Source organism: Struthio camelus, chromosome 2 (genome assembly GCF_040807025.1).
Source record: "Struthio camelus isolate bStrCam1 chromosome 2, bStrCam1.hap1, whole genome shotgun sequence".
NCBI lineage: Eukaryota > Metazoa > Chordata > Aves > Struthioniformes > Struthionidae > Struthio > Struthio camelus.
The window spans coordinates 52,828,774-52,842,606 of record NC_090943.1 but is presented as its reverse complement, the minus strand read 5'-3'; the positions used below and the strand labels follow the sequence as shown (position 1 = coordinate 52,842,606).

Below are 13,833 nucleotides of genomic sequence, written 5' to 3'. Positions count from 1 at the left end.
TATGTATTAAAATATGCAGAAGAATTTGTCATTTATTATTGGCTTCTAGGTGGGAGAGGGGAGAGAAACTGAGTTACTACTGCACAGTATTGGTATTTTTTTCATAGGGGAGTTTTGAAAGAAGTACATTGTCCATGGCAGACAGGAAATAGGCTTGGGCTGTTCTGTTGGGAGCGGCTGCCACTTGAGCAGGTAGCACTAAACAGCAGTTTTCCACAGCAGCTAGGCAGAATTCTGGGTACCTTGAAGTTGTTGGTAGCTTCCCAGAGCAGGGAATGATGAGAGCTCTGGGATCCATTTGAAGTTGTTCTGTCCAGCAACACGTGAGGTTGATGCTGAGGAGTTAAACCAGTGGCCTGGCAGGCAGCATTTCCTCTGTTCAGTTTTTGAGTTGTTTTGTTTTCAAAACGTTACTCTGAATTTTTAACGGGTTTTGCAATTCTCCTTCTTAACCTTACAGTTCCTTAAAAAGGTTGTCTTGGCGTCTCCGCTGTGCCCCAGTTAGTCAAACTGAAAGTGTACTCTGTGTATTTTGTTAGTCTGACCTTTACATCAGCAAACTGAAATCTTTGATTAATTTAGAATACTAATACTGTGAGTTTTCTAAACTTTTTTTATGTAGTGTAGACTGATGTTTGCGTGTCACCATGTATTTGTGTGTACCTGTTATCTAGCTCTGAGTGCTTTAAGGTATTTGTTATTACTTTGTTATAATAAAAAGATTGGCACACTAGTAAAAAACTACAAATTAGACTTTAAGAACAGTTAGGTATCTCTGGATTCAGAGAGAAACAAATTTTTAAAGAAAAAAGAGTGTGGCTCTTTCAAGTCAATCATGTTCATAAAGTCTGGCAATTAATTGATTTCTTGGTTAGTATTGTCTCCTTGACACATTATTGTAAAACTTGTGTGCCTCCATTGGCATGGAGATTATTACATCTGTGAAATCCTGCCTCACAGATTGTGGTGTGGCTGATCATTTTTCTTCCTTTGTAAACTTCCTTTGTAAACTTTCATCCTTGTAAACTTCTAAAAATTTTGAGCAGAGATCTGAAACAGTATTTAGTAAACTTGAACCCAATCTGAATTTTTTTTTTTTTTAAGTTGCCTTTTGATGATAGGGTACGGTACAAAAGCAGTCCGCAGCTCATGAAAAGCCCGTAGGCTGTAATTTGAAAACCTCTGTAATAGATTTATCCACATTGCTGTTGCACAAAGACTATCTGTAGGGCTTCTAGCAGCTTCATAGCTTATTCAAATTTTTGTCAAAGCATGGACTAGAGATATAAATTGAGGAGAAACCCATGCTCCCAGAGATTACTCTTGAGACTTGAATGTCTCCTGCTTTGTTGAAGCAATGAAGTTAATTCATAGGAACTGGTTTGTATTGATGTTTATAAAAGCATCATGCTATTTTCTATCCAGGTAAAGAGAAAATTGTGTGTATTTTAACTGGAATCTACTGTAGCAGAAAACTTGATCAAGAACAAGATTTTAGTAGTGTAATATTAGCTTGTCTACTGTGCCTGCTGTGCTCTAAACGTGTATAGATTGTCCTGTACAGAAGGCTTCATTTGGATGGAAATCTGGTTATGAATGCCCTTTTTTGTTGTACCATAGACTGGACCCCCCACTCAGAACGGTGGTTTTTGAGAAGTAGAATGTAGACTCCTGACACATATAAATTAAAAATCAAAAATATTTTGAATTGCATTGCTATTTTTATGATATTCAAGATACCATATTTAAAGGCCATCTATAAGTAATACCGCTCCAGCCAGAGGTCATCAGGAGGCAGGAAATGTAACGGTATGGTGGTCTTGATATATTTTAATGCGTATTGCTCTGGTGCAGCCGGGAAGGAGAAGTCTAAAGTAAGAGCTTCCCAGCCATCCTTGAAATTTCCAATTTTTTTCTTTTGTTTTTATAAATCTTTACTTTTTATGGTGACCTTTTTTTAAAAAAAATGATAACACTTTTGTGATTTTTATCCCTGCCTTTACTCTCTTACATGTACATGTGTGCATGTACTGTTGAAAACAAGTTATTAGTTACATGATATATTAAGCTGTTTCTTTTGAGATATTTGTTAAGTTTTTGGCAACTAAAAATGAGAACCTCATGCGAATGCTAATGATAACTAAGGGAAAAATGTTCACTTACAGTTGTTCTTTGAATAGATAATCAGAACACTAACTATTTGCTTCAACTTTGGAGTTTGAATGGCAAGATGCTTCTGCAGAGGCGTGTATTTTTGCTGTTATGATAGCATTTTCTTTTGCTAGCCTTTGGCCTGTTGATTTTGGGGTTTTTTACAGGGCTTGGGATTTTGCATTATGTAATTAATTTTTTATAGGATATGTTGACTTCAGTAGCAATTGTTGCAGTGAAAAATTTAAGGTTTTTAGGTGTTGAAATGAATTTATTTGAGAAGACAGACATGGAGAAGTTAATGGGAGAATAAAATTTAAATGGACATTTCCTACCTAGGTAGCATTTGACTGCATGTATTAAATCTTCCAGCCTAAGCAAAACTGCATAAGACAAAAAGATTTTTACAGAGAGGTTTCTTTTGTGAAGAACTAGTGGAAGATACCATGTAATATTTCTCTGGAAATGGTAAATTTGAAAATGTTTGTTGGTAACACGTGATACTCTAATTAGATACTGAGAGCTAAGAACAAAATTTACAGTAAGGTTTTATGTTTTCCAGTGGCAAGTAATATAATAGTCACAATACTGCTGTGCCTTACCTCCCTGTTCTCAATTTCTCTGTTTCTCTTTAATAATTTACTGCTATCAGCTCTTAGGAGACATACGGACTAAGGTATAGAAACTATTTTCCTTCTTCACTAGTTTAATATTTTACTATTAACATATTTGGTACAAAATAAGTTAAAATGGTAGAATGTGTCATTTTAGAGCTGTTTCTTATATTCTGTTATATGCATAAAATTAAGTGAAATAACTATTTTTCAATACAATTTTTGTCATCCTACCTCATGCAGTTGTATGTATTTTGACAAGTAAATTTAAAGTGGAATGTTAGATCAAAGTTATTTCTTCTCTGTATTCATTTTGCTTTTATATTTGGAATCCTAAGGTATCAGCACACCTTTCAAATTTTGCAATTAACTTGATTTGACCTGCTGAACAGTTGGAGCCATTTGTCATTGAAGGGAGTAAGGGTTGCACCGATTATTGGAAGTTTTGGTCATGCTACTGGTAGAGGTATCTGTGATACCTCTTTGAAAATCATTACTAATGTCGAGTGTCTCTGTATAATAGAAGAAGCCTGTGCGAAGACGGTACGAATCCTATGGGATGTATTCAGATGATGATGCCAACAGTGATGCATCAAGTGCCTGTTCAGAAAGATCCTACAGCTCCAGGAATGGAAGCATACCAACATACATGAGACAAACAGAAGATGTGGCAGAAGTCTTAAATCGCTGTGCAAGCTCCAACTGGTCCGAGAGAAAAGAAGGTCTTCTCGGTCTTCAAAATTTGTTAAAAAACCAGAGAACTTTAAGGTAAGAAGATTCATCAATGGACAAACATTTTTACTTCAGAGTTGAAGGAAGGCAAAGAAGGTAGGAAAGGAGGCTAAGGGTCTAAAGAATATGGGAGAATGGGGAGAGGGAAAGCAGAGTGTGTGTCTGGGAGAGTAAGCATGGGGAAGGATTGAGGAAACTAGTTTCCATTGTGGCCTCTAGCGTATAGGATCTGTTTAGAAAGCTTAGTTTAACAAATGGACTTCAAGATTGGGTTGTCCTTAAAATGAGAAGAAAATCCCAATTTGTATGGGTAAAGTGGTTGCTTCTAGTGGTGATGGAATGCCTTTCTCAATAGGATATTCATTCAGAAGAAACTGTTCACTACTAGTTACTAAGAAAGTCTTTTTCATGATCTGCTTTATGTTTAGGTAGTCATTAATGGGAATTTAAAGGGAACATTGCTCTGGTTTAATATATGAATTAGTTTAAAGACATGTATCTAGGTTAAAAGTCATATTTTAAACAAATTCCATTACATTTTTATTTTTATACTTATCTTAGACAAAGTGTGCTTTTTCCTAAGATTTTGTAAGATTTTTGCAAGATTATTTTGATTCAGTACTTAGGGTTGATGCCACTGATTGCTATGCATTAGTATACTGACAGTATTAGCAGGAGAATTGACTAATGTATTGTTATCACTTTAACAGTCGCGTTGAATTGAAAAGGTTATGTGAAATCTTCACAAGGATGTTTGCGGATCCTCACAGTAAGGTATGTTTAGGTTCTTCTTACTTTAGTACACGTTTGAAAACGTACGTTAGCAGAAGGCCTATTCCAGTAAAATATGTCGCCCTATTTGCAGGTGTGAAAGTTCCACAAAATGTTTATTCTGTAAACAGTTAATGATTTCAGATTTTGAACAATGTAACTTTCCAGCTTTTTGCGAGTTTATTGAAATTAGGGGAAGGGTAATTTTCCACTGAAGTGTATTAAATTAGTTCTACAGTGTCAGTGTTCAAAATTCCTAAGTGTTTTTTTAAAAAAGCCATAATGTTTATAAAGGTCATGTCAACATGTCTAATGATTTTTTTCACTCGATTAGAAACAAAAAACCCTAACACAATAGTTTAAATCATAAAGAAAGCATTATGAATAAATTGTACATGGTGAATGTGAGGAACTATGCCACGTGTGTATTTACTTTGCAGGGTATGTATTTTTTGTATTGCATATCGTTGATATCTTCCTTCAGTTTCATAGATAAGACTGGCAGTTGAGACTGTTGAATAATTTTTACACAATTGTTAATCTTCAGTAAGTAAGATGGAGAGTATATCACTGCCAGTAATAAAAGCTGTTTTGTTCCTTTTACCTCGGTAAACACCAAGTATGGATGATATGACCACTAGAATAATCTCTTGTTTTTTAAGGCCGTGTTTAATCCTTTTTTTTAAACTGAGTTACCATCTCTTGATTGTATTTTTAAGACTGTTGTGTGGGAGTTGGGTTAGTACTACAACTTCATGTATGTGTATATTACATATTGTAATAATTTTCACGAGCAAAAGGACGACATGTAAATACAGAGCTGAACAAAGTTATCATGGTATTATGTAGAGAACATGTAACTTCATATTTAGTTCAAACAGACAGACATATTTGGAAGAAACCTCAAATTTGTTTTATGTCAGGTATAACATGCCTGCTCTTTGTCCGCATTTCAGAATTGATTAAAAAAATAACCCATCAAAATTTAAAGCAAAGCCGTTATTTCAGAACTATTGGCTTTTCTGCACAGAATTCTCAAAAATGGCTTTGATTAAAAATGTTTAATGTATTGCACGATCTTCCTTATTGCTCTGATTGAAGACTGAATTGAAAGTGATACCAAGTCTTGACAGGTTACCTTAATGTTCTTCTGCCATCATTATTTCTGCTAGAAAAAATGACATAGCTATCTGTGACAGCATGTATTTGGAAGAGATTTGCACACAGGAAAATAGCCTTAAAGTTATTCACAGACTGCAGAAATTCAAAAGAAAAGACAAAGGGAAACAAAAAGAAATCAAAGAAAACATGCCATAGAAAGATGGAACATTTAAGTCAGAGGAGAGAAAAGAAAATTAAATATTGAAATGTTATCATTTTCCAAATCGAGTAATGACAGAATTGCTAATAGCAGCTTTACTTAATTTTGTTTATTCTTGTGTCAGTTAATACTGCACCCATGCATATATCAGTACTACCCTGGAGGTTTTTGTATTTTGTGGAGGGAGGCATACAATGAAAACACTCCGAAATTTAGGTGTGTCACAGGAGCATTTTAACTTTTCATTAAGCATTTATAAATGTTATACTGAATTACTGCATTTCACTTGATAATTCTTTGTGATTACAGAGTATTCTGACATAAAAGTAATGTTGCTTTGAATTCTAAAATTTGGCCTCTGTTAATGTATGAACAGTACTGTTAGCAGCAGTTCCAGTTGTTGAAAGCTTGCCTACTTCTTGATGTTGCAAAATTTTTTTTATATTTCATCAATATATTATCAGGAAAATACTTCAAACTTTAAGTATTAGAGTTGATGAGAGTGATTTTTGGGTATTTCCTTCCCCACACATGCATTTCTATATTGCTGCACAAATCTCATCTTTTTTTTCCCCCTCCACCCTACCCCAAGTGTTTGTAGGAATTGTTGTCATTGCTTTTGTTTTTTAAAGGTGTTATGTTAACATGATTGCTGGATGCAGGGAATTGACTGGAAAGACAGAGTAATATCATTTGGAGGGGAGCATGGGAAGATGATTTAAAGGACATACCAAGTACTTCTAAAGCAGTTTGGATATCCCAATAAGATTACTAAATTTGTTATAAAAGCTTTGAAATACCTCTTTTGTTTTGTTTCATTTTGTCTTCCATACAGGAACTTTGTATTGATGGCCACTAATTTGTGTGTTTTTATCTTTTTCCCTCTTTTTTGTTTTGTTTTGTTTTTGTTTGTTTGTTGGGTTTTTTTGCATGCTGTCCCCTGTGTTGGAACTCTCTTTAGAGAGTAAGTTGGTTCAATATTTGTTGGAAGCCTAAACTTATTTGCATGAATGTGCAATTAACCCTTTTTCTCTATTTTTCTTCCCCCAAGAGTTCATGCAGTGTCAAGCCTTTTGCAATCATAAAATGCTATATACAGTTATATAAACTGTGTGGTAAAGTTTTGAGATGTGCTTTATCTACTAATTAACTGACATTGTTTGGTTACGCGCTCCTGCTTTATATTGTGGTGGTTGGCACATCTGAAATAATTCACTTTAAAGGTAGATCAGTTATAATTGTTTTCATATCTGTTTATTTTTCCACTATCAAATTATTATAAATTTCAAGTTTAAAAGCTTAATTTCAGAATTTTAAGTTACATCATAAAAATGGAAACTACAAAAACTGTAGAAGCCACGTACATTGTTCAGACTAAAGGTGGTTGAGTTCCATTTTCCATTCCAAATTCATCCTTTATTTTGATGCTCTTACAGCTTTCTTAGATTCTTCATGCTTAGGCTAAGACATAAAGGTACGACTAAAAAGAACCAAAAGCGAACTCGTTTGAGTTCTTTCCAGGCCCTCATTGTGAGAGAGCTAAGATCAGACGAAGCATGCAAACAAAAATTCGGTAATCAGTTATGAATGGTTTTTTGATCAGTTTAAAAGTTTGCATTATTTTTTAACAGCTTAAACTTTGGCACAGGATCTTTGAAGCACTTCTACCATAGTGATTCATAATTCACTTCATAATGATTTCAATTTAAACTACTTTCTATGTTTAAAGCATCATAAGGCATGTACATGATTCCATCAAATATAGTGTAACCAATTTGTTCAGCTTGCAGATCTTAAATGAAAAAGTTTTGTGTATCAAAGTATCTGCAAACTTTAAGAAACAGGCAGTGTTTGTAAACTTACTGACCTGAATAGTTTAATTTCTTAGCCATTTGAGGAATTTTAAATATAATTGTAAGACCTCTAGTGTAATCTTTATCGCACCAGAATTTCTGCTTTTGTTTGCCTGAATTTCAGTATGTTTTCCCCGTGTTTTAGGCCTACAAAACCCAAAGGTGATCGTATTGGAATGCAGAACGTGCTGTGGTTTGGTTTTGCTTAGGTCCTATAATTGTGCCCGTTGCTTGTGCATCCACAAACTGGTATATTGTTTCGGTTTAGCCAAATACAGAAGCCGTTTGCATGCTGAGCATGACAGTTCCCTCCCGCTACTGGGAAGGCAATAATTATATCTCAGGCTACAACAAGAATCTAGAAAAATAGTTGTGGAGGTAGAAAGAAATATTATCATCCATGTATTTTGCACCAAAAGGAAGGTCATTTGAAGTAGTTCATCTTGATGGGCTTTATATTGAGTAAGATTTGTTGTCTTCTGTTTCTAAAACAGCTTTTCAGTGTTTAAAGTTCCTGTGAAAAGGTTCTCTCTGGTCTTGAAGGAATCTGAATTTACTTTTTGATTCTAATGTAAATTTATGAAGCACTTCTTTTTAAGTTAACTGTATGGGTTTTTTTCACTTTGTGGTGTGAATTTCTTACCTTGGCTTGACTATCAACATGAAAAGTTACAGAGGTCTGATTTCCTCGGCCATGAAGGCATGCAGCAGTATGCTCCAGCCCCTTCCAAGTAGATCGGTGTTGTGGAATAAAGTCCACTTTTGTGGTCTGGTTTCTGCAGCCATGCGAGGTGTGGTCACAGTTTGGGATCATCCACTCCAGCAGACAACAGCAGAACTTGGTCTTATGGCTAGCCAGGTCAACTGCAGGAGGATGTGTGGTTCCAGCCCTTCCCTGGCAAGCAGCTATTTCCAGCCTTGTACCTATACCATAAATACTCAGGAGGCTATATGCCCCCAACCTTCTTTAAATCCTAGCAGCGGCTCTACTCCTGTGCCCAGCTATTTGCTGGAGGAAATTGGATATTAAGGCAGCATTTTCAGCCCAAACACCCACGTCCCTTGCCCAAGAAACAGGAACTCCACGGGCCACACTGGTATAGAGCGTATAGATTTTGATTTCACCATGAGTTTTTAAAGTTGTAAAATTAGTGAGAGATACTAAAAAGGCTATTTACTTACTGGTCAATGTTACCAATTTATTGTGCCTTTTCTTACCCTTCCCTCCAAAAAGCCCTTCTTCCTAGCTGAGGTTACTATAAATACATTGATATAGGTGTCTCTCTTTCTTTTTTTTTTTCAGCTGAATAGTGTCTTCAGCATTTTCAGCATTGTTGAAAAGAATACAATGGATAACTAATATGGTTTTGAAATGTATTGTAGCTTCTTTTTTGGCCCTACTCTGGATAATTGAATATTGGGTAATTGAACTGAATAATTTTATTTTTGGATGCCTGCAATAGCAGGAGAATCTTGTTCTGTTTCCCAGATGTTTTTATGGAAAGGAACCGGCCATGCTTCCATGATCTTGCAGTATTTAGTAATGCAGATATTTACAATGAATGTGCTGCTAAAGCAGTGTAGGAACTTCTTCAATTTTAAAGAAAGTGTTTTTGTAGTCATTGTGAGATATGTAAAATTGACTTAATGACTAAGCTTGAAAGAGTAAGAAACTAAGCTTTACTTAATTAAAAAAAAAAAAAAAAAGAGATTGCGCCAGCCATCACAGTAAGCGTTTATTTTCTTGATGATACTGCATGGAATACCTAATTGTCAAACTTCTACAGAAATCAGCTAACATTTCCAATACACTTTTGTATCAGAGTTCAGTGAAAAAGCAAGACAGATATTTCCCTTCCTCCTCCCCTCCTGCCCCCCACCCCCGCTTGGCTGCAAAACACTGCCTTTCTCTGCCTCTGATTCCCTTGCTGCTTTCTTTGTTTGTAACAAAGCACATGTCAATGTCATTTCCTCTTTTGCCCTGTCCTACCCTCTTTCCATCTTCTTCTGCCTTTTAGGTATTCAGCATGTTTTTGGAGACACTAGTGGACTTCATCCAGGTCCATAAGGAAGATCTGCAGGACTGGCTGTTTGTATTGCTGACACAGCTTTTGAAAAAAATGGGTGCGGATTTGCTTGGGTCTGTACAGGCAAAAGTTCAGAAGGCACTTGATGTCACAAGGTAATGAGTTTTTTTTTTTTTTTAAATAATCCAAGTATTTTTTTCATGTGCTGTGAGATTCTTGGAATGATAAACAGCTTATGGCATATAGTGAAGTCTGAGCAAACCTTGCTGCTTAACCCTTTTATTTTCCTAAATGACTTTTACTTCAAAGAGTTTGAACCCCTAGTAGTGAAAAATTAATAAGATTAATTTTTCTGATTCCAAAATGTGCATCCGAGCCCCATATGCTTAGTGTCTTGCTTTTTGTTTGGTGATACAGTGCTTGTGTTTGAATTTTTTGTGATTTTTATATCAAAGTATTATTGCAATATTCATCTCTTAAGGAAAGGTCAGCTGGATTTAAAGGAGTAAAATGGCAATAAGGGATTTGCTTTCTCTCTTTCCTCTACCTTCCCCACTTCACTAATCCCATTTCCCAAAAGGATGTGCTGTCACAGAGCTGGACCACATCGCTGGCCGACTTTATTGCCAAATGAAAGCCATTTTTTTCTTTTTTCTTTTTCTTTTTTTTTTTAAAGTAGATTTGGAGGGGCTCTGGGACCTACTTCTCATCTTCCCATTCTCTGACATACAAGAAAGTTTACCTGTTCTAGACCTCTGCTGAGCCTGTTCATGTAACAGGTCTGCTGTGAAATCTGGGAAAGGGTATGGTTAGCTTTGGGAGGAGAGAGAGAATATGGTGACCCGCACCTCCTTTTTCTGTCTGCTACAGCAGAAGCCTTGATGGTAAAACGTTGAGTGTGTAATGGCGAGGAGTAAAGGCACAGCGTAACAAGGTAGCCCAGAGAAGCATAATATACTTTATGTATATACTTTAGTAGTACTAGTGCATTATAATTTTTGAATTGTTGGAATTATATACATTTAGAATCAGAATACTGATATGTCATCTGTTATTTCTTGGGTAATGTATTCTAGCTATAATTGGTTGAAAGCAGTAGAATTTTTGAATTCTGTTCCATACTAGCTTAATGTTTCTGAAAATAATATTTAGTGTCCACAAAATTGTTAGACATGTGTTTTCTTCTAGAAGTGATAAAAGCTTCTGTGTACTTGAAAAAAAGGGGAGGGGGGTTATTTAGTCTCTAAACAGGTATCAAAAGTAAATCTCATGTAACTAACATAATTTGCTGGATTTCTTTATTTCACAGGGAATCTTTTCCAAATGATCTTCAGTTCAGTATTTTAATGAGATTTACTGTTGATCAGACCCAAACACCTAGCTTGAAGGTAAGAATTTTCAGAATCGCATTGCAAACAAAATCTTCATTGATAGACATTTTCTAATCTTAATATTTGAATTTGGAGTATTGTTTTTTGTATTGTTTTTAAAAAAGGTTTTCAATTAGTGGATTTTGTTTTTGTAAACTTTCAGACAGTCAAGCCAGCACTACAGGACCAGCTTCGCTCTTTTTGGAGCTCAAAGGTTTTTGTCTGAATTATTGTCTTTATTCTTAACTCTATGTCAAACTTCTACAGTGTTTCCAATAATTTTTATTTGAATGCATTCGTATGCTGTTACTAACCTCTGCAAGAAACTTGAAGCATGCAAATGTTCAGTTTTAAATGTTACACTATTATGAAAGTGTTTGCTGCAAGAGAGATCTAATAAAACCACAGTACAATAAAAATGAGCAACAAAAATATGGCCGCCTAACATCAAGCTGGTTATGCAAACTCACTCTATCAAGTCTTTTCTAATTTTATGTTTGTGATTTCCCAATCCTGTTTTCCTAGTTTGTGGATAATTTTTTCCTGTGTTTAGCCTGATAGGTTTTGAATTCATTTAAATGAAGCTGATATTAATATGAACCTCAGTTGTTAATTCAAGATATGCTCCCCTAATGGTGCATTTACTTTTCTGAAAACTGTGTGTGGCTGTATATGTACACACGTTTTTACATGATAAAAAACACTAGTCCATAGACTGGCCACTATGACTTGAAAATACAACTGAATTCTGTAGTACCTTTACAGTTCCAAAAAGAGTTGATTTTGGTATAAATGCAGCAAATCCTAAGATAATTTACAAGCAAGATAAATGGGGAAATAACAAGCATATGATAACTGGCATTTTCTGCTCTGTCCTGCACGAAATATTTTTATATAGCTTGATACTGCACAAGAATATGACTTTTCCCAGATGATGTTGAACCTAAAGTCACATGAATGTGCCTTTTTTTGTCTACAATACAGTAAAACTTACATTTTTAAGCTTTTGAGGACAGTTGATACGTTGACCACTGTTGCTTCGTAGAGCTGTGTTAAAAAGGGACTGCTGTCATTTATTGAAGACAGCAAATGAGGTAGTAAAAATCAGTTTGTTTTTTAAATAAATGCTTGGAACAAATTTGGCTTAGTTTTGGTTTGGTTTGGTTTTTCTCCTTAAAAAGGTGAATTTGGTGGTTGAGACGTTCTTTTTTTCCCCGCATAGTGCTGTAGTTGCTAGACACGGATTGATCTTGCTTTAAAGTTGAGGCTGTCAGTTTGAAAGCAGGTGTGGACTCCTATTAGACTGTGCTGAGGCCAAGGTCAAGAATACTCAGTTTGTGACATAGAAGGAATTAAGAAATCTGAAACACCTGATAAGATACACTGCAAGGTAGTTACAGTGTTTGAGAAAGAATTCTGAAATAAAGATTGCTTGTAAAATCCACCTCCTCGGAAGAACAGTTGCTAGTTTGAAATAAAATCAGGAACATTTCAAATTAAATTTTGGGCCAGTGAAATAAATAGCTATTTAAGAGAAGGTAACCTTTTTTCAGAAAACCACTTTCCAACCCCTACTTCTGCCTTTGCTAAGCGCTTAAAACTTGTGGATCCAGACAGTAAAGTTATTGAAAGTAAATTGCAAAAGTATCTCTTTGGTATCCACATCCTTGAATGTTTTGTCCTAAATCCCATCCTCAGTGCACCCAGATATCTAACAGTTTAATTAAATAATCGTAACAAAGGTACTGCTGCATTTCATGAAGCCTTCAGCTTTTGTTCCTATTCTTGAATAAAAGGTTCTTCTGGTGTAGGGTGTGCTTTTGTGCTAGAGGTACTGGGAAACAGTGTTTCCTCTGTAACAGAAAAAAGAAAGGATTTTCAGCATCCTTAGTGATGGTCAGATGTAAGAAATGATAGTTAATTCCGACATGTGCTCCATGGAAGGATTCCCTACTACTACAGATGACTTTTCCCAGTGGCTTTCTTGTGGTAGTGGTACATAATCGTGCCCTTTGGAGTAAAATGGAGTTCTGGCTGATACGTTTACACGCATAACTATAAGCCTTGAAGAATAAAAGTCAAGCTTTTAGAAGCCACAGGAGTGGATTTGCACAGCTAGCCAGGAAGAGGACTAACTGTAGAGAAGATACGATTCTACTGACCTAATCCATGGAGGATGCACCCCAGTGTATTTTGTACTCCCTTACTTTTTTGTATTATTTTTACATGCATGTGTGGTGAACTACTGAAATGTAGGTTAGAGGTGTCAGACGTATGTACGGAAAAATTAATGAAAGTTTCTAGACAGCCTACAGTCTATTAAGGTGATCTTTGTAGATGTGGAATGTATACTTTCCAGTGGATGGATATAGTCCTGAAAAATACTTTAAAGCATCACTTTCTCTTTTCTCAGGTGGAATACTAGGTGGTGGGTGGGTGAAATCCCATGAGGAACAGATTTAAGCATTGTGACCAAAGCTCATTTGGAATTTCTGAATGCTGCTTTCCTTTGAAAATGCTGATTTATTGAAATCAAATTTTTTTTTGCTGGAGAATGTTAACTATTTTGATGAGAAGATTTTCCTAAGTCCATATTAAAAATGTCTGGGTTTTAAAAAATAATAATAATAATAATAACCAAAAAAATCCCCCAACAGATTGCTGAAATGATAATGGTTCTCAGAGATGGGAGGCCCTTTTGAAATTAATCTGTAGCGGATATTTTAATCACTTCGTTAAATAGCAGCAGAGATATCACTTCCAAATAGCCAGTAACCCAGGGGTTAAGACAGGCGCTTGGCACGTGATGATCTGAAAGTCACTTTGTGATTGTTTGCATTCAGTCCGAGTAAGGCAGAGCAGGGGCTGGAAGAGAGGCTCTCACGTGCCAGGAAAGCGCTGTAAGAGATGGGCTTTTGACTGTTCTAAGTAAAGCAGGTTCTCTGCATTCCTCTCTCCTTGTCCTTTTTCCTGTTACTTGAAATGTTTCTTTCC

General features: G+C 35.6%; 1 protein-coding gene across 33 annotated transcripts in view; it reads left to right on the top strand.

Moving 5' to 3' along the window:
- CLASP2 (cytoplasmic linker associated protein 2) overlaps positions 1 to 13,833 on the top strand; it is a 150,644-nt gene that overhangs the window by 114,440 nt on the left and 22,371 nt on the right. For 19 of the 33 annotated variants that reach the window (XM_068935735.1, XM_009679741.2, XM_068935737.1 and 16 more), the window contains 5 exons: positions 2,804 to 2,827; positions 3,289 to 3,533; positions 4,208 to 4,271; positions 9,461 to 9,624; positions 10,779 to 10,857. In XM_068935735.1, coding sequence (XP_068791836.1) covers positions 2,804 to 2,827; positions 3,289 to 3,533; positions 4,208 to 4,271; positions 9,461 to 9,624; positions 10,779 to 10,857 — 576 coding nt within the window. The remainder of the gene's footprint in view (positions 1 to 2,803; positions 2,828 to 3,288; positions 3,534 to 4,207; positions 4,272 to 9,460; positions 9,625 to 10,778; positions 10,858 to 13,833) is intronic. The other 14 variants (XM_068935747.1, XM_068935742.1, XM_068935734.1 and 11 more) reach the window with 1 other exon arrangement.